A 26,267-nucleotide genomic window follows, 5' to 3' on the forward strand; every position below is an offset into this window, starting at 1 on the left:
ATGAATGAAGTGGTAGAATATAGCTAATTTTACTGATATTTCTACTACAACTATCCAAAAAGTAGTGTATGGTGAATTTAAAGGTATTTCAGTCAGTTGGTTTACCATGTCAGACTAAAGGTGCCCATACACTCGTCAGATTGGCAGCAGATAGATAAGAAATGCATCTGATGATCTATCTGATGCGTTTTTAGAACATTTTTTACCAGGATAGAATTCCAATAGATTTCAGTTTGAAATCTATTGAAATTCAATCTGATGGCATTTTTTTGCCATCAGATTTCCATTAAGGCCAATGCAAACTGATAAGCAATCTCATCAGATCGACCTAAATTTTCCACCCTGCCAGTTCGATGGAAATCCATCGAAATCGATCGAAATCGGCCATTGATCGGTCAATTGGCCAACCGATTTGCAATCGATCTATTGATCGATCAATCGGGATAGATCGGTCGGCCAGAAAATCGGCTGAGTGTATGGGCCCCTAAACATACAGTATCATACCTTCCAACTTTTAGAGAGAAAGAGGGACACTTAAACCACGCCCCTGCCACACCCCCTGATCACGTCTCCATCACACCCCTAGTCACTGATAACAAGACAAGACAAATAACATTTATATTGCACTTTCTCCTTGCGGACTCAAAGCGCCATACCAGATTTCATAAGAAAAATATTAGTAGCAGTAGGGTATTGTACCTTGTTAGCCATCACTGCCATCAGTAAAAGCAAGAAGTTTTAAATCAGGATGATACCAGTTATTTGCTAAGAAAAATATGTTGTTTTATAATTCAAACCACACTGGTCCTTTTTATCCTGGTTCATTTTCTTTTATAGTAACATTTTAAAATTAGTAATATATAAATTTAAAGGATGGGAGTAAAGTTTAGAGTCAATCAAACACATTTTTTAGTAGAGAAATATCTATCTATCTATCTATCTATCTATCTATCTATATATATTTATACAGAAAGAGGGACAAAGTCCTGAAAGAGGGATAAATGAGAAGGGAAGAGGGACAGAGCTGCCAAAGAGTGACAGTTGGGAGCTGTGCAGTATGCTATTTGGTCACGTATGCTGGATGGTTGGAACAGTCTTCAGCTTGGAACTCCCAGGTCACAGCTCTGCTGCAGCAGCAACTCCATAACAGTCAAAATATGTGACGTCACTGTGATGTTTGCTGGCCCGCCCTATGCGTGCGTCACTACGTTACGTACCGCCTCTCTGCCATTATCGCCATCTTGGTTACCGCGTGCTGGTCCGGGAGGTGAGTTCCGCTGTCTGGTGCTGTTGGTACGTGTGGCGTGTGTTCCCGGGAGGGCGCCCTGCTGTCCGGGTAACCGGGAGGAGCGAGGCCGAGTGTGCGGGGAGAGGGGACAGCCCGGAGGTCTCTGTATCCCGTGTGACCAGCAGAGGCGGGGCTTCAGGCCTCACTGTCTCCTGCAATGCACGGGACCCTCAGTGCAGAGCGCAATGTGGGGTGCTGACTGGAGAAGAGGCCCTGTGCTTGTGGCTCTGCCCCCGGTCTATGGGGGGTGTCAGTGTATGTGATGGAGGAGGGGGGCATTCTGAGCCCATGGGGGAAGCAGACTGGAATATGGGGTGATCCCCATCTTGAGCAGCCTCTGACGTTTTGGGGCTCAGGGGCTTTAAATGGTTATAAATAGAACAAGGAACATTCTGAATACCTGAGTGACCCCCACTAGGACTAGAATTTGGGGTCACTTAGGTGGTCCCTTTCCTGAACAGACTTAAGGGGACTGCAAGCTCAGCCTCTGACCTATGGGGTCTTTAAATGTATATAAATAGAACAGGGGTCATTCTAAAGCCTAATCTACACGATACGATTCTTTGTGTGATTCGATTACGATCCTATTTATGATCCGATTGAATCTGACATGTCCGATCAGGATTCAATTCGATTTACCTTTGCAAATCGAATTGAATCGAATCCCGATCGGACATGTTGGATTTAATCGGATTGCAAATAGAATCGTAATCAAATCACACAAAGAATCTTATCGTATAGATGGGGCTTAAAACCCTGGATGACCCCCACTAGGAATGGAATTTGGGGTCACTTGGGTGTTCCCTTTACTGAACAGACTGGAGGGGACTGCAAGCTCGGCCCTTGACCTATGAGGGGCTCTCAGTATCTGTGTTTGTAGGAGGGGAACAATCAGAAGCCATAGGGGACCCACATTGCAGACTGGAATATGGGGTGACTTGGGTGATCCCTCTCCTGAGCAGACTGGAGGGGACTGTGGGCTCAGCCTCTGACCTTTGGAGCCTCTCAGGATATAAATGAACAGGAGGACATTCTGAAACCCTGGGTGATCCATACTGGAGATTGAGTAATCCCTGATCACTTGGGTGATCCTGAGCAGACTGCAGGCTCAGCCCTTGACCTATGGGGGACTCTCAGAATATATATGTTTGAAGGAGGGGAACATTCTGAAACCAGGGGGGACCCACACTGCAAACTGGAATAATGGGTGACTTGGGTGATCCCTCTCCTGAGCAGACTGTAGAGCACTTCAGACTCAGCCTCTAACCTTTGGGGGCTCTCAATGGATATAAATAGAACAGGGGAATAGTCTGAAATCCTTGGTGACCAACGCTGGAGACTGGGATATGGGTTCAGTCGGGTCACTGGAGGGGACTGTGGGCTCAGCTCTTGACCTATGGGGGACTATCAGTGTATATATGTTTGGAGGAGGGGAATGTTCTGAAATTATGGGGGACCTACACTGGAGACTGGAATATGGGGTGACTTGGGTGATCCCTTTCCTGAGCAGGCTGGAGGTGACTTTGGGCTCAGCCCCGACCCGTAGGGGGTGCTCTTAAAGGAGAACTGTAGTGAGAGGTATATGGAGGCTGCCATATTTATTTCCTTTTAAGCAATACCAGTTGCCTGGCTATTCAGCTAATCATCTGCCTCTAATACTTTCAGCCATAGGCCCTGAACAAGCATGCAGCAGATCAGGTGTTTCTGACAAATTTAGACAGATATGACAAGATTAGCTGCATGCTGGTTTCTGGTGTGATTCAGACACTTCTTTAGGCAAATAGACCATCAGGGCTGCCAGGCAACTGGTATTGCTTAAAAGGAAAGAAATATGGCAGCCTCCATATCCCTCTCACCACAGTTCTCCTTTAATGGATATGATTGGAGGAGGAAAACAATCTAACTCCATGGAGACAGTAAGGTGGCAATAGATCAGGTGACTTATGCCGGGCATACACTGCTCGTTTCATGCGCGGGATGGAGCCAGCGCATCCGTGCTCGTGCGCGCGGATCGATTGCTGCTCGTCCCCGCTGGCGCTTCCTTATCACTGCTCGATTCCCTGCCATTGTCCGCTGGCGGGAATGGGGCGGGGGTCGAGCAGCATGATCGGGCCAGCTGAATATTATCAGCTGGCCGGATCAGCTGGTCGATACACGGTACAGAAATGTACTGTGTATCCCCAGCATTATACTTGCTTATAATGGGGGCTGTGGAGTCGGTGCATTTTTGGGTACCAGGAGTCTGTGGTTTCAATAAACTGAGTTGGATGATTTTTGAACCAAATCCATAGCCTTTGTAAAAAATTAAACTGAGTGGAGGAGTCGGAGCAATTTTGGGTACCTGGGCCCCATATGCAATTAACTTTTTCTCATGAGTTTTCTCCTAGGAGATAATTTTTCATCTTCTATTTAGAAAAACTTTTCAGCTTTTTACAATCGAAAAAGTACCTAAAAGTGGCAGGGTACTGTAAAAACTGTTATAAGTATTTTCTAGCCTGCCGGTGATTTAAAAGGCCTTTTATTAACAAAGTTGAAATTATAACTTAGAAGAGGCAGGAGAAAAAGTTAATTTGCATATGGGACCTGGAGTCAGTCAGGTGATTTTTGTACTGACTCCACAGCCCTGATTATAATCGTATCGGGTGAAACTAGAAGCCACCAAGTGCATGCCCGATTGACGATGCATTCGACGGTCAAGATGCCGGACCGTTGTAGTCGGTCGGGTGCGTTGCAATAACTCTGAGCTTTATCGGGTCGAGCGACGAAGCCCTCGATGCTGTCTCCCACCACCAATGCTCAATGTGCCCCGTGCACTATACATCAACTTATCCGTTGCTCTGGGTGCTGTCCGCCGTCCATACACATGGTTGCATACGCGTGTGACACTCCACGCATCTATGTTTTCTGCAAGCCTACAGAAATGCATTTGTTGGTTTTCGGCGGCTAGAAGCGCATTTTTTAACCCCCGCTGGGGGACACGGAAGTGTTGTGGTAACGGAGGGGGGGAAGAGAATGTGGGAGCTGTGGGCATCAGGGCAGCTTACCGTACATGCCTGCTTTTCCCTTTTTTCCTACTAGTGTCTACTCTGGTATCCTTTAAAGCTATTCTCACGCTGCGGTGCATTCACGTGTGTTTGCTGAGCAGATAAGCTGTGTCGTTTTTCCCAATGAGGTTTCCTGCTGGGTCCCCTAAACTAGACTTGCGCTGATTGTTTAATCCAGTACACAGAGGAGAATTCTCTGTGTAGTTGTTTAATCCAGTGATGGCTAACCTTTGCACTCCAGCTGTGGTGGAACTACAAGTCCCATGAGGCATTGCAATACTCTGACAGCTCTAAGCATAATTTGGGGAGGCAGAGGCATGATGGAATTTGTAGTTTTCACAGCTGGAGTGCCAATGTTAGCCATCACTGGTTTAATCTATAATACTGTTAGACTTATGCTGGGTACACGCGGTACATTTTTTTCCGTGCGATTTTCCAACGTGATCGTTCTTTCCGCTCGATTCTCTTATGTTCACTAGAATCGATCAGGAGTAAAATCGGACATGAGGGATTTTATCAATTGGATGCATCTATCGCACAGAAAATTGTACCGTGGTATACCCAGCATTAAGGTTGCCATACACTTATAGATTTGCAGCAGATTTGACCATCAGATTTCTGTCAGATGCCTGTCAAGTCGAATCTGACAGGAATCTATCTGTGTGCCACACACTAGGAACAGATTTCCAATAGATTTCAGAATGAAGTCTATTGGAAATCTATCTAAATGCATTAATGGACCATAAGATCCAATGCAACTCTATGGACCTAGATCTTCCATCCTGTCAGACAGATCAAATCCATCGAAATCGGCCACAAATCGATATATTTGAAAGAATGGATTTTTGGTCTATCAAATCTATAGAATCGATCGATGACTGAAATCGACCAGTGTATGGGCCCCTTAAGGTTGCCCGTAGATCACTCGATTTTTGTGGGCCGATCAACCTTTGGATCCGCTGATGTACAGTTAGCCTAACGCTTATAAATTATACTGAGCCACACCAACATGTATGTTTGTTTGGTCTTTGTGGTCCTCATCAGTGCATGGTATGAATTGATGTGGCTCTATGGATTAGGGCCTGGACCAGTACTACAGAATAACCAGATAACTCATGGTGACCCCAAACCCATGTCAATGACATAGCTATGTGCTAAGTAAAGTGCTGTAGAAGATGTCAAATGTAAATGCGTAATTGTTGAAACCTGCAAGCATTGCACCTCTGGTTCGCTCCCTGGCAAACCAGTTAGGGGGTTTCTTTTAGCTGGCAAGTCAAGTAGGATCCCAGGTGTCATATGCTGACAGCTACAAGTCTGGTCCTGTTCTGTATCCTACCTGAAGAAGAAACTTAGTTTCGCAAGCTTGCAATAAACTATGTATAGATGTAGCTAGCTAGGTGCAGGCTGCTTTTAGAACACTGTTTAGGGCCAGTTTACACTGAATGTTCTGTTCGTTCACACTAGAGGCACTTTTGGACTTTTTTAAGCGCTGACGATTTTTCAAAAGCGCCCTAAAAGCGGATACACCATGCTTTCCTACGGTGTAGTTCAGATTGGGGTGTTCCGTTTGCTGTCAGTTGACATAAGCGCTGCATGGACCATTTTCATTTGCCCTCAATGGAAGGTATAGGAAAAACGCAGAACACTCACAATCGCTTTGTGCAGCGATTGCGTTCGCATTTTTAACAATAAATACATTGTATTATTTTCCGGATCAAAGAGTTCACTGCTTCAGGTAGTGAATTAGAAAAGCGCTTTTAACAAAAACACACAGCCCACCCAAGCGCTGTGAATGCAAAAGAAAATGCCTCAAACTGCCACCGTGAACGGACACGCTATCGGAACGCAATGGGAACGAGGCCTTACCACCTCAGTTGCCGTTGTGATCCGATGCCAATACTGACATGGCATCCGTTGCAGCACACTGCAGCATGCATCGTCCACTCACAACAGATCCATTGCCTCTACATTGAGAAATGCACAGAATGTGCCTGGTAATGGATGTGCTGGCCCAAGTGTATTCACTGGCTTTGCTGCTGGTCTCTCCTGAGCCCCATGCAGGTAAAGGGCTCCAGTGAGTCACAGATGACCACTTTCTGCAGTGGCAATCCATGGCAAAACATACTTAAAGTGTACCAGAGATGAAGTAACTTAAAAGATTTGTACATACCTTGGGCTTCCTCCATCCCCATCCGCACGGATCACTCCCACACTTCCCACTATCACTCTTCTCCAGCTCCAGTACCGGGTCCCGTAACTTCGGCCAGTCTGAGCATGTGTAGTGCTCTCTCTATGTATCTCTCTAGCGGAGAACAGTACCGTGCTATTCTCCGCCGGAGAGAGCACACTGCACACGCCCAGACTAGCTGCGACTGACCCGGTACCAATCACTGTCGATCAGGAAAGCACTGAAAAAGCGCCAAGTGTGAACCAGCCCTTAATGAGAGGCATATGGAGGCTGCCATATTTAATTAGAAACAATGCCGGTTGCCTGGCAGTCCTGCTGAGCTACCTACTTTTAAGTTAGCCATACACTGATTGTTGTATAGGCAGATCGATAATGACATAGACCCCTCACTGATCGGATCTGATCACAGAGGGATCTTTTTTTGCCTGCACGCACTGCAAAGCAAAGCAATTTCCAATATATTTCGCCAGAAAACTGCGTACCGCCAGAATGGTTAAATTAAAAAAAAAAATTGACGCCTCCTGCCGGGTTGGCCCAACTCTCCACCACTGCAGCTCCTGGCCTCCTCCAGTCACCGTGAGCGCAGGTACCACGTGACTCTGTACATGTGTCGTCATGTGGTACTGGCACTCGCGGTGACCGGAGGAAGCCCAGAGTCGCATCTGCTGAGATATGAGACTTTGATGAGGGGGTGGTCAGTCGATCGTCGTGATATTGCATGTTGTTATCGCTGCTCACCCAATTGAGCCCTTGTGACCGAGATTTTCCAGCCTGTCCAGTTGATCCCGTTGACCAATTTCGGCCCAAAATTGATTGAAAAGGCGATGAGGTAGCCATGTTGCATCACTCTTCCAATTAAATAAAGTTATCAAATCGGAAGGTTGATCGGGCCTCAATATCGAGTAGTGTAGCCATCTTTAGCTATAGTCCCTGACCAAGCATGCAGATCGGGTGCTCTGACTCAAGTCTGACTAGATTAGTTACATGCTTGTTTCAGGTGTGTGATCCAGACTCTATTGCAGCCAGGAAGATCAAGACTGCCAGGCAACTGGCATTGATTAAAAGTAAATATGACAGCCTCCATATCCCTCTCACGTTCCCTTTAAGTCTTTTGGTACTTGGTAATATTTATATTTAAAGGGGAACTATAGTAAAAATAAAATGAATAAAAGTACTAATTTTTTTATTGTATTCATTTATAGATTTAGTCAGTGTTTGCCCATTGTAAAATCTTTCTTCTCTTTGGTTTACATTCTGAAATGTATCACTGCTGGTGATCTCTTTAGTTGTGCCAGGTGATATGTGGAACGTTTGTTACTGAGAGTTCTATGCACAACGAGAGATACTGGTTGCTTGGCAGTTGGGAAAGGCCATTATTTCCCACAATGCTATTATGGGAGGGGTTTCACCACGATATCAGCCATACAAACCCTCCTGATGAACCAATCGAGAAAATGTAAAGATTTCTTATGGGAAAGAGGGTATAAGCTACTGATTGGGATGAAGTTCAATCTTTGTTTAAAGTTCCTTTTTAAAGAGACTCAGAGCTGGAATGAAAAAAGTTTTATACATACCTGGGGCTTTCTCCAGCCCCATCCGCTCAGATAGCTTCCACGCTGCTGCCTGAAGCTCCAGTATCGGGTGCCAGTCGGACATAAGAGAAGTGCGCTCTTTGTGTATCTCGCCAGCAGCCGCTGGAGACATACGTAGACTAGCACCGACTGGCTGAAGTGACGGGACCCGATATCGGAACTTCAGGCAGCGGCGTGGAAGCTATCTGAGCGGATGGGCCTGGAGACAGCCCCAGGTATGTATAAAACTTTTTTTTTTTTCACACAGCTCTGAGTTCCTTTAAGTATTATTTGGCAGCTTTATCTCTGTGCCTCGGTGGATGGTGTTACAAGAAATGCTTTTTGTTTTTTTTATTGATTGGCATGGCGTTGAAGCGTGGCGCTACTCTGCCATGCGTCCTTTTTTTTAAAGTCACTCTGACCATCTGATGACCCGCAGTTTTGTAAAATGCTGAGGAGACAATTCTATTTTTGTCAGCGTAGCCTGTAGTACTACAATGGATGGAGTGAGTGAGAGGGAGGAGACCGCTCCTCTTGCTGTCAGTGTTTTTAGCATTGTGTAAAAGTTTATTGTAGAGTTAAGTATATATTGTATCACCCGCATATACAGTCATCAGTTCAGTTATGTCACTTTTATTTCCCCTGAGAACATTCGTCATTGTGTGTCCCTTAACCTCCCTGCCGTTATAAAAAATTGCTGCGCACGGCAGGGAGGGTGTTTTTTGGCTTTTTTTTTTTTTTTGTAGCATGTAGCTAGCCTAGCGCTAGCTACATGCTTCCCCCCTCCCTGCGGCGTCCCCCCGAATGCGCCGATCGCCGCCGGCGCATTAACCCATCCGGAAATCCCGTTCTGAACGGGATTTCCAGGAGGGCTTCCCCCGTCGCCATGGCGACGGGCGCGATGACGTCACCGACGTCATCGACGTCGTGACGTCAGAGGGAGTCCCGAACCACCCCTCGACGCTGCCTGGCACTGATTGGCCAGGCAGCGCACGGGTCTCGGGGGGGGGGGCACCCTCTGATGCGGCGGGTTGCGGCGAATCGGCGCGGAGCGGCGGCGATCGTAAGTTACACGCAGCTAGCAAAGTGCTAGCTGCGTGTAACAAAAAAAAATTTATGCAAATCGGCCCAGCAGGGCCTGAGGAATCCTCCGCAGCAGGTTACCCCGAGCTGAGCTCGGGATAACCGGCAGGGAGGTTAATAATAGCGTTCTTTCTAATGATGGTGTTCCTTAGTCTCTAACAGGGCTGTGGAGTCGGGACAAAAATCTTCCGACTCCTCAGTTTATGAAACCCCGACTCCGGGTACCCAAAATGACTCAGACTCCTTAGCCTAATACTTAAAGCCAGTGGTTACCTATTTAAAAACCAAAAAGTCAGATACCTAATGAGAGGGAAGGCTTGGTCCTAATGGGCCTTCTCTCTCCTCTCCCGGTGCCCTCGGTGCTGCGCTGGCTCCCCCGTTCGCGTCCGCCGCCGCAGGGACTTCGGAGGTCTTCGGGAGCACTCGGGCTTCCGAAGACGGGCCGCTCCATACTACGCACGCGAGAGTGCATCATAGAGGGCGCTCGCGCATGCGTAGTATGGAGTTGCCCGTCTTCGGGAGCCCGAGTGCTCCCGAAGGCTTCCGAAAGCTCCCTTCGGCATGCGGAAGTTGCAGTATTTGACCGAACTGGTCGAATACTGCCACGGGGGATCCTGCGCGGGACCGGGCACCGGGAGAGAAGAGGGAAGGCTCATTAGGACCGAGCCTTCCCTCTCCTTAGGTGAGTATCTGACTTTTTGGTTTTTAAATAGGTAAACATTCACTTTAACAGGGCTGTGGATTTTGTACTAAAATCATCCGAATCCTCAGTTTATGAAATCGACTCCGGGTGCCCAAAATTGCCTTGACTCCGACTCCACAGCCCTGGTGTCTAAGACTCTCTTTCATCACCCATCTCCGCCACCTGGCGTCGCTGCAAAGCTGACACCATCCTCTGGGTTACGGTCATATCATGTGATCGGAAGCAAGAGGATTTCGGGAGTGCAGCTCCTCCGCTGGAGGGAAGAAGCCAGTCCAGACAGGTAACTATTACAAGTCCCCACTGCCCGCTCTACCCGCATCCTCACAAGCCAACCCAAAACAAGAATGGGTACCCGAAGCGCATTTCAGGTAACCTGCGGGTACTTGATCCCTGTAATTTCAAAATGTGACTTTTTTTTTTTTGTTTTAGCCGCGTAAGACTATGTTCCCGCACTTCGATTACTAAGTGTACGGGTTGTTTTTTTTTGTCGCTACCTGGAGAATGAAGGGAACCCGAGGTGGGAGGGATGTGGGGGCTGCCATATGTTTCATATGCCTGGCAGTCCTGTTAATCTGGCTTCCGTAATGTCTGAGTCAGAACCCTGGAACAAGCCTATGGCTAATCTAGTTAAACGGGAGTCAGCTGAGTCACCTGATCTGCATATGCTTGTTCAGGGTCTATGGCTAAAAGTCACAGGATCAGGAGGACTGCCAGGCAACTGGTATTGTTTAAAAAGGAAATAAATATGGCAGCCTCCATATACCTCACCTCTGGTTCCCTTTAAGTGCTCCTGAAAGTAGGGAGCGGTCAGTTTTAGGCTGCATAGCTCATAATCCAGCAGTGATCTCTTGCACACTTCTCCCGGTTCGGTACATCTGCCCGTGGTGTATTTGTGTCCTTTCCTTACCCCCCCCCCCCCCCCCCCCTGCTTTTCTGACCTGGTAAAGGAGCGCTTTACATCTTGTTTGGGCCTGTTCAGTTACATTCCATCTCCTCTGTGATCTGCTTCCAAAATTCATTATGTACCTAGATCACATCATGCTGCCTCAGTCTTCTCTGTGCTCTTGTTTATATTTTAATCTTTTGTTTTGTTTTAGGTCAATATGAATCAAGAGAAACTAGCAAAGTTGCAGGCCCAGGTCCGGATAGGTGGTAAGGTCAGTAATGTTTTGGGAGTTTATTTTGCTGCATGTGGTTGTACACACATTGGTTTTCCCATCTTATTTGATGAAATCTGCCGATGATCTGTTGTCGCAGCATGTGCCCGATCTAGCTACTTTCACTTGGTTTTAGGCAAGTTGTTGGTCATATGGGTACTACGACTGCTATCCTTTCTGGACTTTCTGACACCAGGCTCTGAACTCTGCAATCCGCAATGAATGCTGCTGCCAGGCTCATTCAGAGCTGGTTCATACTCAAGCGCTTTGCTGATCGCCTGCGTTCAGCAAAGCGCTGCTGCTACAGTGTTCTCCCCAGAAATGTTTTCCAGCCGGGTAGCATGAAAAAGTAGCCGGGTGGGGCACGGCCGGGGGAATGCAGGGCCGTTGCAACTCTGCTTACAGCATAGGAAGAGGATGAGGAGGCGAGCGGATGTCAGCCGGGTGGTCACCAAAATTAGCCGGGTGGAGCACCCGGCTAAAAGAGCCTGGGGAGAACACTGTGCTAGTGTATCCCTGTGGGATTATTCTCACTGCAGCTTATGATTGGAATCAAACGCGCTGCATGTAGCGCTTTGGGGGCGATTCCGTTGTGATTCTCGTTCTATTGAATGGGAATCAAAATGCAAATCGCAGCAAAATTGTATTAACCGGCCCTCACTCTTCCTGCCGCTTCTCTTCGGCTTCACAAGTCCCTTCAGATCAGAATCCATTTATTTGGCCAAGAAATTGTCTGTGACATTTCCCACCGTATTGTTAAAAATGAAATAAACATGGCAGCCTCCATATTCTTCTCGCTTCAGTTCTCTTTTAGGTTTTCCTAAGGGTTCTAAGCTGATGAAAATGTATATGGCTAGGGGATGGATCAATCAAATGTAGCCGCTACTGCGTTTCATAAGTCCATTTCCAATGTGAATGAACCTGAGATGAAGGAAGCACAAGGATTTTTTTCCCCTCTGTTGTGCTGCTGTCAACCATGTTAGAGACACTGAAGCAGGAAAAAAATTATATCATGAATTGGTTGTGTAGTAGGAGTAATTACTGGAACATGGGTAGCAAAAAATTTTTTTTTTTTTTTTTTTTTTTTTTATAACCTTGCATCATTCTTTATGTGCAATTTACACATTACTCAGCATTTGAAATGTTTTTTATAGAACAGGCAGTGAACTTTTGACCTGTCCTGAACTATTCTCTGGGAAAGGAAAAAAAAAACAATACAGCTGAAATAACCTAATCAGAAGTCAGAGCTCTCCACAGAGCTCAATGGCTATTTGCATAGATAACTGGAGTTTCTTAACTCTTCCTGTACTGGAAACAAATGTAAAGCCCAATCTTCATGATACGATTCTTTGTACGATTCTATTTACGATTCGATTAAATCCGACATTTCCGGTAGGGATTCGATTCGACAATGGCAAATCGAATCCCGATCGGACATGTCGGATTTGATCGGATCGTAAATAGAATCGTACAAAGAATCGGATCGTGTAGATTGGGCTTTGGACTTATGTCTTTGCTCCTAATGCTTTATTTCTTAGCTGTACTACACATACAAATAATTATATCATAATTTTTTTTTTCAATTTAGTGTCTTTAAAGGGATACTGTAGGGGGGGGGGGGAAATGAGTTGAACTTACCCGGGGCTTCTAATGCTCCCCCGCAGACATCCTGTGCCTGCGCAGCCACTCCCCAATGCTCTGGCCCCGCCTCTGGTTCACTTCTGGAATTTCAGACTTTAAAGTCTGAAAACCACTGCGCCTGCGTTGCCATGTCCTCGATCCTGCTGATGTCACCAGGAGTGAATAGCATAAGTCCAGTATGGTCTGTGCCTGCGCAGTACACTCCTGGTGACATCAGCAGGATCGAGGACATGGCAACGCAGGCGCAGTGGTTTTCAGACATTAAAGTCTGAAATTCTAGAAGTGAACTGGAGGCGGGGCCGGAGCATCGGTGAGTGGCTGTGCGGTTACAGGAATGTCTGCGGGGGACCATTAGAAGCCCCGGGTAAGTTCAACTCATTCCCCCCCCCCCCCCCCCCCCCTACAGTATCCCTTTAAAGAGTCTGATCTATTCTGCAGCAGTCTTCAGCATTAAGATACAAGCTTATTTGCCGCATCCCCGCGGCAGACTGAGGTATTTATCCTCCTGAAATACCGGGGCAAAATTCCACGACTGTGCACAGTAGCTCTGCCTCCTATCCAGGCAATCTCCGCCTCTCCCCGCCCCTCTCAGTCAAAGACTAAGAGAGGCGGAGATTGACTGGATAGGAGGCAGAGCAACTGCGCACAGCTCTGCCTCTACCAGGAAGCAGAATGCTGCGATCCTGGAATCGATTTAGGTCATTTCTGGGGCATAAATACCTCGTTCTGCCGCGGGGATGCAGCAAATCAGTTTGGATTTTAATGCTGAAGATAGAGGCAGAATAAAGAGGTAGTAAAAACGCTTCAGGCACTCTATGAAGTCTGCTGCGCAGGTGCAGTCCTGACTGCACACATCCCCAATCGCTGCACATGTGCGGTTTAAGACTTTTATTTACTCTTGCGCAGTATGATCCCAGGCCACAGGAGCACTGTGAGAAATCGCATCGGGTCCTGGACTTCACAGCAGTGGATTGGACCAGGAGAATGGCGGGGGAGCTGACAGGCTACAGGGGGCTGGAAGAAGCCCCGGGTCAGCAAAAATCCTCTCGTTCCCCTCGTCTCAGCTTTCATTGCAATGTTTATGAGCTTGGACTTATCAGCATCCTCAGACTTCTGATCTGTGTAGCCCAGACATCTCCATTCAGGTTTTCCATGAATTGAAATCAACAGGTTTTGTTTCTTTTTTTTTTTTTTTTTTTTCCCGCTCTAGTATTGTTACCTTGAACGGATGCAGTAACATGGAGCCTGCTGACTGCAGTTTGTGCAGCTGCCTATGGCCGCTGCGTCCCCTGTGGAATATAAGAGCTGTGTTTGCTTTCCTCTAGGGAACAGCCCGCAGAAAGAAGAAGGTGGTGCACAGAACAGCAACAGCCGATGACAAGAAACTTCAGAGTTCTCTCAAGAAGCTGGCAGTCAATAATATTGCCGGCATCGAAGAGGTGATGCTGCTTGTCATTGTGTGTATGTGTGTGTATGGACTGCGAGCGAGGGTCAGTCTGTGCATGGGGAGAGTGTGTGTATGCGGAGAGTCTGCAAGAGTGTCCTTGTGTACAGAGTCTGTATGGGGAGAGTGCAAGCTCGTGCGTGTATGGGGCGAGTGCGTGTGCCTGTATGGGGAGAGTCAGAGTGTATGTATGGGGAGATTCTGCATATGTGTGTATGTATCTGGAGAGTCTGCAAGAGAGAGGTATGGGGAGAGTCTGCAAGGGAGTCTGTTTGTGTGTGCGTGTGGGGAGAGTGCGTGTGGGGAGAGTGCGTGTGGGGAGAGTGCGTGTGGGGAGAGTGCGTGTGGGGAGAGTGCGTGTGGGGAGAGTGCGTGTGGGGAGAGTGCGTGTGGGGAGAGTGCGTGTGGGGAGAGTGCGTGCGTGTGGGGAGAGTGCGTGCGTGTGGGGAGAGTGCGTGCGTGTGTGGAGAGTGCGTGCGTGTGTGGAGAGTGCGTGCGTGTGTGTGGAGAGTGCGTGCGTGTGTGGGGAGAGTGCGTGCGTGTGTGGGGAGAGTGCGTGCGTGTGTGGGGAGAGTGCGTGCGTGTGTGGGGAGAGTGCGTGCGTGGAGAGTGTGTGTGGGGAGAGTGCGCGTGTGTGTGGGGAGAGTGCGCGTGTGTGGGGAGAGTGCGTGTGTGTGTGTGTGTGGGGAGCGTGCGTGCGTGTGGGGTGCGTGCGTGTGGGGAGAGTGAGTGCGTGTGCGCGTGGGGGGAGAGTGCGTGTGCGCGTGGGGGGAGAGTGCGTGTGCGCGTGGGGGGAGAGTGCGTGTGCGCGTGGGGGGAGAGTGCGTGTGTGTGTGGGGAGAGTGCGTGTGTGTGCACATGCGTGTATGGGGAGAGTGTGTGTGTGTGTGTGGAGAGAGTGTGTGTGTGTGTGCACATGCGTGTATGGGGAGAGTCTGCAAGCGTAGTCTTTCTGTCTTGCTGAATAAGTTAGCATCTTGTGCTATTTTTACATCACACCTGGCACATTGGCGTGGCACGCCGGGATGCTGTCGCTGCTTGATGTCCTCGCACAGATAGTTTGCACCTGTCACTTAAGACCCGCGTGTCATTCCTTTACTGAAATGTTTTTGTTCTTTTTATTACCCCAGTTCAGAATACTCTGGTCAAATAGCAATAGTAGTGTATGGACAGTTGGGTGATAGATGCAGTTAGATCTGGAGAGATTCTCAGCAGTACTTGTGGGATATACAGTAAATAAAAGGTATTTGCCCATTATGCCATCCATGGAATTTGATTGCATCCTGTTTAAAGTGAATGTCAACTGAACCTAGGAGAAAAAAAGATATTTGTCTATGGAGAGGGAAGGCTCTGGGTCTTATAGAACCTTCCTGGTCCCCTTGTTCCTGCACTATCACCCCCGGTAGCAGTATCCGACCGATCGTTTGAATACTGTTCTGTGCCGCTGTTGGAGGCTTTCGCAATTTATCAGAAGCCTGAGTTAGTGCTTCTGAAGTGGAGAAGCTCTGTACTACATCTGTGCAAGTGCGCCCCCATGAATGCGCTGTGCAAAGCCGCCCATCTTCGGTAGCACTCGGACTTCCTAAGCCTCCTGCAGCAGATTGTAAAGAGGTGACAACGCTTGAACCCGGGGACTGTGAATGGAACAGGAATGCTCTATACTAGGACCCAGAGCCTTCTCTCTACTTAAGTAAATATCTGGGTGGTGTTTTTTTTTTTTATAATTTTTTGGTTATAGGTTCAATGTGCATTTGGCTTAAAATGATATTTCCTCCCCTTTTAAAAACTACATATAGTTGGAACGCTGAGTCTTGGCTTTTATTTGCATGTCCCATGCTGGTGGGATGAACCATTCCTGGGTTAAGGGGTTTTGAATCAGGGTTGTACACTGTGCATGGCTGCAGAGAGCAGCATCCAGTTGCCACTTCTCTCTCCATCCCTCCAGGCACATTAATGGTTGACGGGCTCCTGCCCTTGATACAATTCCCAGACTTGTCACTTTAAACCACCTCCGGTACTTGCAGAGTGGCAGAGCGCACTCTGAAGTGCTGGAGTTACTGTATTGTACACAAGCAAGCAGCTGGATGCTCCTGAGCTCTCTCTCCTGCAGGTTTTTACAGTTCTCTCTGCAGCCAGGTGCAGTGGACACCTTGTTCAGCATGCTCGAACTGTGGACCGGTGTATTAAACCGATTTGGGACGTAGTGCAAATGAGAGCTAATGCTGGGAATCCACGGTTCATTTCTGCCCTGTTTCTCCTCTTGATCGTTTTTGCCGCTCGATTCTGCAGTCGATTCTCTTCCGCTTATTTTTTTTATCTTTTTCCATTCACTTCTATCCGGAATCGAGCGGCGAAAGAATCGAAAGGGAGATCGGACATGTGGGAAATTATCTATTGAATCATCTAATAGCCTAAAAACGAACAGTGTATTCCCAGCATAAGACTCTCCGCTTTCGGGAGGGAGTGGGGGGCAGGGGGGAATATTTAAAGAGGCAGTCCAATTCAATTGATATATGAGATATGTAAGTACCAAATAAAAAAATGTATTTAAATATTGATACATCCACAGTTCTGCATGATCAGGATGATGCTACTTAGTAAGTGTGGCCCTCTCCCAGCAATGTCTAGGTATGTCAGGAGGCTGATGTGACTGTGTATGCTGTGATGTGGCTGTGTATATGCTGGGATTACTGTCCTCCTCTCCTCAATGTCTGATCCTTGCTTCCTTTGCAGGTGAATATGATCAAAGATGATGGCACAGTCATCCACTTTAACAATCCCAAGGTCCAAGCCTCCCTCTCCGCCAACACATTCGCCATCACCGGCCATGCAGAGTCCAAGCAAATCACAGAAATGCTCCCAGGAATCCTCAGTCAACTGGGGGCCGACAGCCTCACAAGCCTCCGCAAGCTAGCTGAACAGTTCCCCCGGCAGGGTGAGTAACCCCTCCCCTCAGTCAGTCACAAGCTAGCTGAACAGTTCCTTAGCAGGGTAAGAAGCCCCTCCCCTCCTGCTCATCCATACAGCCACAAGCTAGCTGAAGAGCCCCCCCGGCAGGGTAAGAAGCCCCTCCGCTCCTGCTCATCCATACAGCCACAAGCTAGCTGAACAGTTCTTCTGGCAGGGTAAGTAACCCCTCCCCTTCTGCTCATCCATACAGCCACAAGCTAGCTGAACAGTTCTTCTGGCAGGGTAAGTAACCCCTCCCCTTCTGCTCATCCATACAGCCACAAGCAGGCCTAGGCAGGCATCATTTGTTATTGATAAAGGGATGTGATCTAGTAGCTGAGCTATTGCTTGAAGTGTTTTACTAAACAAAGATCAGTGAGAAGTTTAAAGCAAATGAAATGAAAATACAATTATCTCATAAGTGTATGTGTAGTACAGCTAAGAAATAGCTAAGATCAGGTGTTTCTGACATTGTCAGATCTGACAAGATTAGCTGCATGCTTGTTGCTGGCGTAATTCAGACATTACTGCAGCCAAATAGACCAGCAGGGCAGCCAGGCAAGTGGGTTATTAACACAAGGACAGGCGTTTTTGTTTTGTTTCTTTTTGGGAGGGGGGGAATAAGCGGATCTTGGTTTCTTTTGTACCTTTTTCCTAAAGAAAAAAAGACCTTGGCCTAATGGGGTTGTACTGTTCTAATTTGGAGATGTTTTTGCTGTTTAAAAATAGCTGCTACCAGCTCAGTCGGGACCCTTGTGTTGTCTGTAAAAGCCAAATCTGTGGGAAGTGCTATAAAAAGGGTTTTTTTAGTTGTTTTTTTTAAACCAGCAGACAGCTGTGCTCAGACTTGTGCTTCCACCCCACATTAGTCATCACCTTCTCCTGCCCAGACATTACTAGATCTTCTGGCTGTGCCAGTTTTATTACCACTCCTACTAGTATTTACTAACACACAACTTATCACCTGTCATTTGTTTTTGTTTTTTTTAGTATTGGACAGTAAGGCACCCAAGCCAGAGGACATAGAAGAGGAGGATGACGACGTCCCTGGTAAGTAGCATTTAAGAATATTTTTATCCTCTGTTATGATTGTTGCTGACATTCCTGAAGTTTTTGGGACAGTCCTTCCTCTTATTATTTTGTATTTATCTCACAATATATATCTTTATATCTATATTTTGTATTTATTCTGTAGCACTTTACAGAAATCCTAGTCGTGCTATTAACTTCCCTCAGAGGAGCTCACAATCTAATCCTACCATAATCTTAATATAATGTCCTACCATATTATTGTGTATTTATATAGCGCTGACCTCTTCTTCAGCACTTTACAGAGTACATAGTCATGTTTCTGCCCTCAGAGAAGTTCATTATCTAAGCCCTTCCAAACTGTAGCCTAGTGTCCTTAAAGGAAATCTTAAGCCTGAAAAATACACCCTGTATGTATTTAGAGTTTAGCCTGTCTAATTCCCCCTCATCTATGAGTAATTACAAGTGTAATTTGATCTCTCAGCTGGCTGCCTCGGCAGAGCAGCTAATTTGTAAACACAGGATGCTAAACTTATGTCTGCTTCCATGAAAGCAGGAAATGGACACTGCAGATTTATTTCAGGATCTGTATCAGCTGTAACTAAGTTTTTCTTTAAAGAGAATCTGTACTCTGAAATTCTTTCAATAAAAAGCACACCATTCTATTCATGATGTTCTCCTCGGCCCCTCTGTGCTGTTTCTCCCACTCCCTGCTGCAATCCTGGCTTGTAATTGCCAGTTTTAGGCAGTGTTTACAAACAAGTCATGGCTTGTGATAGGCTCAGAGAAGCTCAGTCTGTGACTCGCAACAGCCTGCAGGGGGCGTGGAGAGGGTGTGTGTAACTTCTATCCTATCACAAGCAGAGCTGCACATTCCAGCCTGAGTGCCTGAGCCTAACAAAGACCACAGAGGAGAGATTAGATCATATAACAGAGATAATACAGCCACTGTGCAACTAGGAAAGGCTGCAGTAAGACAGATCACATTAGAACAGGTATAGGAACTTATTGGATAGAAGAAATGAGGCTGAAATTTTTGTTAGTCTCTTTAAAGGTTATTATGCTGTTGCTTATATTTTAGAGCAGAGAGGAAGTTCTGAGTTCAGGTCTGCATTAAAGCGGATCCGAGATGAAAAACGAACTATAACAAGTAACTTGTCTACATTATCTAAACTTTAGATAAGATATATACACAGCAAATCTAGCTGCAAACAGCTTCAATAGAATATGATTATTTATTCCTGTGATGCAATGAGGGCATGTCACATTGTCGCAGGCTGAGGGCTGGAGATGCTATCAGCTTGCCTGAGTGTAAATTCAGTCCCCTCTCCTCCTCCCTCCTCCCCTCTGCCTCTGAAATTTCTGGCTAGTAACCTCCTCCTCCTGCCCAGACTGAGCTCCCATACGCCCTTGCTACAGTGGCAAGGCACACAAGGAGCTGTGGGCGAGGCTTGTTTAGTTTATAGGGAATGGAGTATTAAAACAAAAAAAAAGTATTTGGCTTGAGGAATGCCCTATAAACTATATGAAAGGAACACAATTATACAATGAGTAAAAGTTTATATATCGGATCCACTTTAAGTTCATTGGCTTTCCCCTCAGTAACGAACCCAGGTCTCCTGTGTCAGAGGCAGAGCCCTTAACCATTACACTATTCAGCCACGATGGCGTCCTGGCTCCTCTCCTAGTCCCTGCTCCGGAATGGCTGACCGACGGCAGCCCGGGCGACACTCAGCCGAGTGTCGGGCTTCTTCTTCCGCGTATGACGCGGTTGACGTCACACGCCCGGCCGCCTTGCGTCATCAGGGCGGCCGGCGTGAAAGTACTGCGCATGCGCGATTAAAGCGCGCATGCGCGATTAAAGAGCCGGCTGCCGTGATGATGCGCGGCGGCCGGCGTGTGACGTCAGCCGCGTCAATACGCGGAAGAAGAAGCCTGACACTTGACCGAGTGTCGCCCGGGCTGCCGCCGGTCAGCCATTCCGGAGCGGGGACTAGGAGAGGGGCCAGGACGCCGTCGTGGGATCTCCCGACCAGCACTGGGCTGGAGAAAGCCCCGGGTGAGTACAATTTTCATTTTTAAGTTGAGCTCGGAGTCCCTTTAAATCGCATGCATTTTTTAATCGCAGGATTTTTTGAAAAATTATGAAAATTGTGAATACTTGTTCACACTGGTGCAATGCGCTTTTTCTATTTTCATGAAGGCTTGCGATTTAAAAACGCAGCGCAAGCGCAGCTCTGAAAAAGCAGTTCTTGCAACCCCATGCAGTCATCTTGTGCCTCCTTCCAGGACACTCCAGTAACCAGTGCGACCCCCTCAGTGCTGGCTGGTTGTGGCCAGTTGCAGGCTACTGCACCTGCACGGCCCCTTTCCTGCATGCATCCTGATCACGCTCTGGTTGCCGGAAGCGTTCTGCACAGTGGTGATTTCCCCATACTGCGCATGCACAGCATGCTGCTGTGCACAGGAACATAATGAGGCGTGTGACCGGACAGCTGTATGAGAGTCGCTGCTGCTGACTGGAGGGTCCTGGAAGGACGGTGCTGGAACAGGATAACTGCAGGGGGCTGCAAGAAGCCCCAGATGCGTTAAAATTTCTCCCTTCTGTCCTGCACAAGAGTTCAGGTCCACTTTGAAGGACCGTTCACACTAGGGGTGGTTTCCACCTTTTTTAAAATCGCCTACAAAACGCTTGTGCAATGTGCGTTTCATCTGCTATGCGTTCAGCAAAGCGGTGCCTGTACCATTTTTGGGGTGTTTTTCGTATAATGGAAGGTATAGGAATCGATTTGTGCAGAGATTGCGTTCAAGTTTTTAAGAATATAGTATTTTCCGGGTCAAAGGGTGGCCATACACTTCTAGATTTGCAGCAGATTCGACCTTCAGATTTCTGATAGATGCCTGTCAAGTCCAATCTGACAGGAATCTATCTGATGTGTGCCACACACTAAGCACAGATTTCCAATAGATTTCACAATTAAATCTATTGGAAATCAATCTAAATGCATTATTGGACTGTTAGATCCAATGCAACTCTATGGGCCATCGATCTGCTTTCAGCAGCAGATCAACCTAGATTTTCCATCCTGTCAGATAGATCAAATCGGGAATTTGATAGAATTTATTTCTGATCGATTTCTATAGAAATCGATCGATGGCTGAAATCGACCAGTGTATGGGCCCCTAAAGAGTTCATTTCCTGACATTTGCGTCAGGGAGTGAATTACAAAACCGTTCTGAAAAAGTGATTAGAAAAGAGCTTTTTACAAAAACGCAGCACACAGTGGAACGCCAGGAGGGGAAAAAAACAGCGTGCAAAAACGCGTTTTTGTTTTAGGTCTGTATGGAGCCTAACACCTGTGATAGCTTTTGGAGTGTATTTAAAATTCACACAAAATGGCACTACATAAAAGCTCAGTGTCGGCGGTTCGTGAGCAAGGTGAGAGCGTTAATAAGTTAGCCAGGCTATGTCAGTCGTTAAATCGCAATTTATGGCAGATATTGGCCTCAATTCACTAAGCTTATCTCCTGTCTTTAATAACGTTTCTAGAGTGGTCACTATGGTGATGAGGCATGTCGTATTCAGGAAACATTTTACCTCAGGCAAGCCTAAAGTTAACTTTTCTGTCTTTAAGTTATTTCTTCAATCCTTAAAGAGAATCTGTACTCTAATATTCTTACACTAAAAAGCATACCATTCTATTACTTATTTTCTCCTGTGCCCCTCTGTGCTGTTTCTGCCACTCTCTGCTGCAATCCTGGCTTGTAATTAACAGTTTTTGGCAATGTTTACAAACTAACCAGCTTCTAATAGGCTCAGCTAAGCATAGTGTGTGAGTGTGCAGGGGGCCTGCAGAGGGTGTGTATCGCTTCTACCAATCACAAGCAGCCCTGCACATTCCACACAATCAAAGCCTTAGCCCGACAAACAGGACAGAGGAAAGATACATTGATTTATTACAGAGACAGTGTAATTCGGAAGAGCTGCAGTAAGCCCCAGCACATTAGAACAGGCATTGGAACTCATAGGATAGAAGAACTAAGGCTGAAAAAATTGTTAGTCTCTTTAAAATAACTCCAGAGTTTGTTTAATAACTGCGTGTAAAAATAGAGGTAAATTAACTACAGAGGAGGTAACTTAAGGAATGAAGAGATAAGATAACTCTCTTACTGTGTGGAGGTAAGGTTTGTTTTTTTTTATTTATTTTTATTTTGCCTTATCTCCAGCATGATCTTAGTGAACTGAGGCCATTCTCTCTAATTCTGTTTTATTTTTTTTCTCCAGAACTTGTAGAGAATTTTGATGAAGCATCGAAGAATGAAGCAAATTGAGACACACTTTAAATCCTTGGAATTTGACATGGACTTGGTTTTAATGAAATAAAAAAAAAAGTGGGAGGGGGAGGGAAATCAGCTGTGCAGTTCCAAAGTTTTATCATGAAACATCATGTGTTAATAGTTCCATAATATAAATATTTTGTATTTTAACAATGCTACTGCAGCATTTTTCTTGCTGTTTGTTTTGCGTTTTGCACTCCCCGGCTAGGACTTTTGGGAAAAGATACCTTGTCGATTCGTGTCCGCTCCACAGAGCCGCTCCGGGAGGAGCTGTAAGATCCAGTAACCATTTATTTCTTGTTTCCTCTCCCTCCTTGTAGACAATAAACACTTCTTAAAGTCTGTATGTTATATTTCCTACATCAGTTACAAAGTTCTAAATGCTGTTGGGGGTGGAGTCTGACATGTATTCTATGTAATAAAATACAAGTGTCCCTGCGTCTGTCCCTGTGTCAGTGCTTTGCGCTACTGCGCATGTCAAGCACTGACAGCCGTTGGGACAGGGCGGGCTGGCCGAGCGGACAGACGTGTGCGTGGCGGACGGGTGCACATGCACACAGACTGGCAGCGTGAAGAGACCTAGAGCCCATTATTAAACTCGCTTAGGTCAACTAGTAATCTATTTTTCCTTAAAGAGACTCTGAAGTGAGAAATTAAAAACAATGGTGCACAAGCCAGCCTGGGGCCCCGGGAACTCTCACTGCCCGGGGCCCCAGAACCAGCATGTAACACCATATGTGAGCGCAGTCAAGCCCTGGAGCTGCCACCCCCAAGAGCCTGTCCCCAACTGCTCTGAAACTTACCAAACACACAAAGGGAAATACTCACTCCCAAACAGTCCTCTGCTGCTTTGTAAAGCCTGCAGGCTGCTTATAAGCCAATAAGAAGTGCACTTCTTATTGGCTTATAAGCAGCCTGCAGGCTTTACAAAGCAGCAGAGGACTGTTTGGGAGTAAGTATTTTCCTTTGTGTGTTTGGTCTGAAGCGAGAAATCTCGCTTCAGAGCTCATAGTTAGCAGGGGCCCCCGTTTAGCCGCGGGATATCGGCGTTTTAGCAGGGGCACACGTGCCCCTGCTGAATATAAGCACTGAAGCGAGATTTATTCTCGCTTCAGTGTCTCTTTAAAGAGGAGCTGTCAGCCATACTATCTCAGGAAAAAAACCAAATATATAAGTAGATAAATACTTGCTCAACTTGCATAACATATGTATTGCACTGTCCATGTTATGATTCCTGTGAATTTTATAAAGGAAAAGTAGAGAATACTAGTCAGACAGTTTCCATATTTACTGTGGCTATTTTGAAGCCAGTCATGATGTAATACTTGCCCTTAGTCTCCTCTGCCTGATTTGCTCGCCCTTCACTAGAGTGCATTGTTTCGGCCTGAGAAATGTTGGCCAATCAGAGAGGAACAGAGGTGTGGGAGGGGAAAACAGGAGGGAAAGAGGCTTCAGCCAATCAGGCTGCATTAGTTAAGTCTGAGGGGAAGTAGAGAAGCAAAAAAGACAACCCAGCATGCCCTGCAATTTATTTATTTTGTACCAAATTTTCTGTGTACCAAATAAGTCATGTAAACTGGGGAATGATAATCTTATCAAGAAAAGTAATAGTGATTTTAACTTTTTGGATTGCCTGGTTAGCATCATTACTTTTTACCAGATAAAAATTAATTGATTTTATACTCTTTAAAGAGTCTGAAGCCATAATAAAAATGGCTTTTTTCCTTATCTATAGCAGGGGCATGTGTGCCCCTGCTAAAACGCCGCTATCCTGCGGCTGAACGAGGGTCCTTTCCCCTCCAAATCCCCCCCCTGCAAAATCACGACCAACTTGGTCATAGATTTTGCTGTCCTGTACGCTTCCGTGTGAGGTAAGGCTATGAGCTGCAGCCCTGCCTCACACGCGTCTATCAGCGGCTGATCTCCGCCTCTCCCCGCCCCTCTCTGTGAAGGAAGACAGAGGGGCGGGGAAGAGGCGGAGATCCGCCGCTGATAGACGCGTGTGAGGCAGGGCTGCAGCTCATAGCCCCGCCTCACACGGAAGCGTTTCCCGGGCAGCACGGGGTATTTGGAGGGGAAAGGACCCTTGTTTAGCCGCGGGATAGCGGCGTTTTAGCAGGGGCACACATGCTCCTGCTATAGATAAGGAAAAAAGCCATTTTAATTATGGCTTCAGACTCTCTTTAAGCCCCATACACACGCTCCCCAGCGGTCTTTTATGCAGCACAATTATCAAACAACTTGTTCGTTTTTTATTTCCAACTGTTGGGTTGAGGTCTTATCAGTTGTTTGAACAATAGCAAACAGCTTTTTTTTGGTTGTTTCAACTTGTTTAACAACAAAAGTTGTTTGTTAATTGTGCTGCATAAAACACCGCTGTTGAGCGTGTGTATGGGGCATTATGATGAATTTTATGTGTAGTAAAGCTAAGAAATAGAACATTAGTAGCAAAGTTAGGAGTCTGTTTCCAGTACAGGAAGAGTTAAGGCTCTTACACACACTCAACAAAAGTCTTTTAAATGCATGATTATCAAACAGCTTGAAGTTGGACAACCTTTGTCAAGATGACAAGGAGTTCTCACTGGAGAGAGGCCACCCACGACAAGATGCAGCTCATCAGTGTTACCGCCTTGTCTTGACAAAAGTTGTCCAACTTCAAGCTGTTTGATAATTGTGCATTTAAAGGGGAACTGAAGATAGAGGTGTACTGAGGCTGTCATATTTATTTCCTTTTAATCAATACCAGTTGCCTGGCAGCCCTGCTGGTCTATTTCTCTGCAGTAGTATCTGAATAACACCAGAAACAAGCATGCTAGTCTTGTCAGATCTGACTTTAAAGTCAGAAACACCTGATCTGCTGCATGCTTGTTCAGGGGCTATGGCTAATAGTATTAGAGGCAGAGGATCAGCAGGGCTGCCAGGCAACTGGTATTGCTTAAAAGGAAATAAACATGGCAGCCTCCATATACCTCTCTTCAGTTCCCCTTTAAAAGACTTTTGTTGGGCGTGTGTATATGGCTTTAAGAAACTTAGTTTTTATTTTTATCTATGCAAAAGAACCTCTCTGAGCGATTATACATCAAAGAAACAGCCAGAGACAGATCAATAAGATTTTTACTGCAGGGAAGTTGAAAGGGTTTGCTTGCTTTATACTTTAATAAAATAGAGAGTATGGCTTGTAAATGTTATAAAAAGAATATAAAAATTAAAACGAGACTATTTTGTTTGCTACTAATGCTCTTAATTATCTGTGCTATACATATATTCATTATTTCATTTTTTTTTCTTTACTTCAGTGTCACTTTAAAGGACACCTGAAGTGAAAAGCTATATGGTAACTGCCATATTTATTTCCTTTTAAACAATACCAGTTGCCTGTCTGTTTTGCTGATCTGTTTGGCTGCAGTAGTGTGTGAATCACAAACCTGAAACAAGCATGCGGCTAATACAGCCAGACTTTAGTCAGAAACCTCTGATCTGCTTGTTCAGGGTCTATGGCTAAATGTATTGGAGGCAGAGGATTAGCAGGACAGCCAGGCAATGTGCATTGTTTATAAGGAAATATGCAAGTGTCCATATGCTTCTTAGTTCAGGTATTCTGTAAGAAAACCAGTACTTTATAAGGCCTGGTGCACACCGGAGCGGTTCTGCAGCGGTTTTTAACACGCTTGCAGGGGGAAAACCGCTTGGCTAATGAAAGTGAATGGGATGGTGCGCACCAGAGCGGCTCGTTTTTACCAGAAACGCAAACTCGGGGGGCTGCAGCATTTTTTGGATTCCTGAGGCAGTTTTGCCTCAATGTAAATGATAGGAAAAACGCAAACCGCTCTGA

At 46.3% G+C, this 26,267-nt stretch overlaps 1 protein-coding gene across 1 annotated transcript; it reads left to right on the plus strand.

Annotated features, from left to right (window-relative positions):
* The first annotated feature begins 1,188 nt into the window (after positions 1 to 1,188).
* On the plus strand, positions 1,189 to 22,777 carry BTF3L4 (basic transcription factor 3 like 4). Its single transcript, XM_068239076.1, has 6 exons — positions 1,189 to 1,267; positions 10,975 to 11,034; positions 14,001 to 14,114; positions 16,853 to 17,054; positions 18,059 to 18,118; positions 22,383 to 22,777. The coding sequence occupies exons 1-6, from the start codon at positions 1,193 to 1,195 to the stop codon at positions 22,427 to 22,429; spliced, it is 558 nt and encodes a 185-aa protein (XP_068095177.1). The 5' UTR covers positions 1,189 to 1,192; the 3' UTR covers positions 22,430 to 22,777.
* Positions 22,778 to 26,267: the final 3,490 nt, after the last annotated feature.

This window comes from Hyperolius riggenbachi, chromosome 6 (genome assembly GCF_040937935.1).
Source record: "Hyperolius riggenbachi isolate aHypRig1 chromosome 6, aHypRig1.pri, whole genome shotgun sequence".
NCBI lineage: Eukaryota > Metazoa > Chordata > Amphibia > Anura > Hyperoliidae > Hyperolius > Hyperolius riggenbachi.